Raw genomic sequence first — 2,500 nt, forward strand, 5'->3', positions numbered from 1 at the left:
AGATACGCCTTCGAGCTGCCATGCCATGTCAGAGACCACCGACCAGTCGGACAGGACCTCCTTTGTGTCTGACGAGCGTGGCTCGACTAATGAGGAGCTGGAGCTGGCCTCAGACATGGAGGGAGGAAGCGAGTATGCCCTGGAGAGGCAGGGGGACAGGATGTGCCCTCTGAAGAATGCCACAGGTAACCAAAATATCCCTCAGGAAAACTGTAGTCTGTATATGGTCTGATAATAGTCAATGATATGCGCACATGTACATAGTATTCATAGTATTCAGTAATGGTAGTATAGCTACATGAGTCAGACTATAGCAATAATGCATTGCCTGTTACCATTAGAATTCCACCTATACAACTCCTTAGACCGTGTCATCTTTCTTGGACTCCAAGAGAATCACCCCTCCTCTCTATTCCTGTACCCCCCCCCCCCCCCCATGTCTCCCTCCATCCCTGTCTTCCAGAGCGTCCCACCTCCCTGCCCCTGCATAAGAGCCCCAGCACCCCTGTCATGCCTGTGGACCGGCAGGCTCAGACAGGTACGCAGGGCGCTGCTGCTTACTCTTCACTGCCATGCTACTCCACTGTTGCTCTGCACACCCTCTTGTGTATGGCTTAGGTTTCTCTTTTGCTACATCAGGCTCCTTAGTATGTGAGCCATGGTATCCAAACCCTTTTCTCTTTTGCTACATCAGGCTCCTTAGTATGTAATGCCATGGTATCCAAACCCTTTTCTCTTTTGCTACATCAGGCTCCTTAGTATGTAATGCCATGGTATCCAAACCCTTTTCTCTTTTGCAACATCAGGCTCCTTAGTATGTAATGCCATGGTATCCAAACCCTTTTCTCTTTTGCAACATCAGGCTCCTTAGTATGTAATGCCATGGTATCCAAACCCTTTTCTCTTTTGCTACATCAGGCTCCTTAGTATGTAATGCCATGGTATCCAAACCCTTTTCTCTTTTGCAACATCAGGCTTCTTAGTATGTAATGCCATGGTATCCAAACCCTTTTCTCTTTTGCAACATCAGGCTCCTTAGTATGTAATGCCATGGTATCCAAACCCTTTTCCGTCCTCGTGTGCTGCTGTGTCCTGCTCCTGCTGTCTGTTTCCGTAGTGATGGGTTCTTTCTCCGTCCTGTCCCCAGATTTCTACCCCAATCCCCAGTACAGTTCTGCCCCGCCGCCCCAGGGCTACTTCATGCCCAGACCCTCTGCTCCGCAGGGCGTGACTTTTGCCCCCATGCACAGAGCACACTCTGCTGTTGAGCTGCACCAGTACCCACATGGGCTGTGGACAGGAAGTAAGCCAGATGTGCACAGGAAGTTAGGTTGCAGTGGTGTGCGCTCGTGCTCTGCCTGTGTGCTCATGTGCATTATAATGAAACAGGTTTTACTTGATGCAGCATGACCTAATGATAACTATCGAGCCGCAGAAAACTAACAAGCTGAAGGTTTCTGTCAGAATAACGTTGGTTCTAGTGTTTGTATGGGTTTTCTCAGCTCTCATGTCTGTTTTCTAACAGCTGATTAACTCCAGATACTTTTAGAGTTTTAGCCATGATTGAACTACTAAATTAATCCAGGATTAACATCATTTAATCTGTAATTGAATTGACATCATCACAGCATGTCTGCATGAAACTCACAATGCCATTACCATTGTCCAAAAACATTACTATGTTTGAAAGACCACGCTTCGCCTACCATAACCGTCAAGTGGCATCTGCTTTGTTTGTCTCTGAATTTGCATTCCCATATTACAATCATTTAAACAATGTGCCCAGTGGAAGATGTGAATCTGGTAACAAGTGCACTGAGGGCTTAAGGTTTGCTTTAAAATCATCTTTAATCCACCAAATATAAACCGGATGAACACCTACTGTAATATCTTGAAGAAAAGTCTCTATTTAAATAATCAACTCAGTGCCAATGAACATATGCTGTGTTCTGCGTGTGACAGCAGGTTTTATGGTGCCTCATGCCAAAGCCCTGTCCAGTTACTCTCTGACTGGACACACCCCCACCAACCCCCACGCGTTCGGCCCGATGTCCCACCATGCTCTGCACCAGGCCCATCTTGGCGCCCACAGCGGAGCCTCCACCCTCAAGACCAACGCCAGCCTGGGGGAGGGCAGTGCCCTCTGGGAGATGGACAACACCATGCATCCAATCAGGGGCTTCTCTGGGTCATCAGGATACCAATCAGGAGGAAGCCACACAGGTTTGTAGTCTGCCATTGTTAACTGCTGTGTATTCAGCGATATTGCATGACAAGGCAGAACTGGTTAAAGTGGATAATGGATATGTTACAGGAATAAGAATACAGCCAATACCCACAGTGCAGGATATAAAAACAGAAATAATATCTAACACTGGATCAGTGTAGCAATCATAGCTTACATACTAAATAATAAGAATTTCATCAGAGCTTTGTTGTGAGTAGGCAAACATGTATTAAGTGGCAGAAATGGGATGGGCATTGTTAAGAAATTATCGAT

General features: G+C 46.6%; 1 protein-coding gene across 3 annotated transcripts in view; it reads left to right on the plus strand.

The window, feature by feature from the left end:
• LOC143134055 (myomegalin) overlaps positions 1-2,500 on the plus strand; it is a 47,976-nt gene that overhangs the window by 36,743 nt on the left and 8,733 nt on the right. For 2 of the 3 annotated variants that reach the window (XM_076294122.1, XM_076294119.1), the window contains 4 exons: positions 1-185; positions 464-538; positions 1,148-1,303; positions 1,963-2,223. The exon at positions 1-185 is cut by the window's left edge and continues 69 nt beyond it. In XM_076294122.1, coding sequence (XP_076150237.1) covers positions 1-185; positions 464-538; positions 1,148-1,303; positions 1,963-2,223 — 677 coding nt within the window. The remainder of the gene's footprint in view (positions 186-463; positions 539-1,147; positions 1,304-1,962; positions 2,224-2,500) is intronic. The other variant, XM_076294121.1, reaches the window with a different exon arrangement.

Source organism: Alosa pseudoharengus, unplaced genomic scaffold (genome assembly GCF_046254945.1).
Source record: "Alosa pseudoharengus isolate Yale_2024_CS ecotype anadromous, Long Island Sound unplaced genomic scaffold, YU_APseudo_1.1 YU_APseudo_1.1_scf_2, whole genome shotgun sequence".
Taxonomy (NCBI): domain Eukaryota; kingdom Metazoa; phylum Chordata; class Actinopteri; order Clupeiformes; family Clupeidae; genus Alosa; species Alosa pseudoharengus.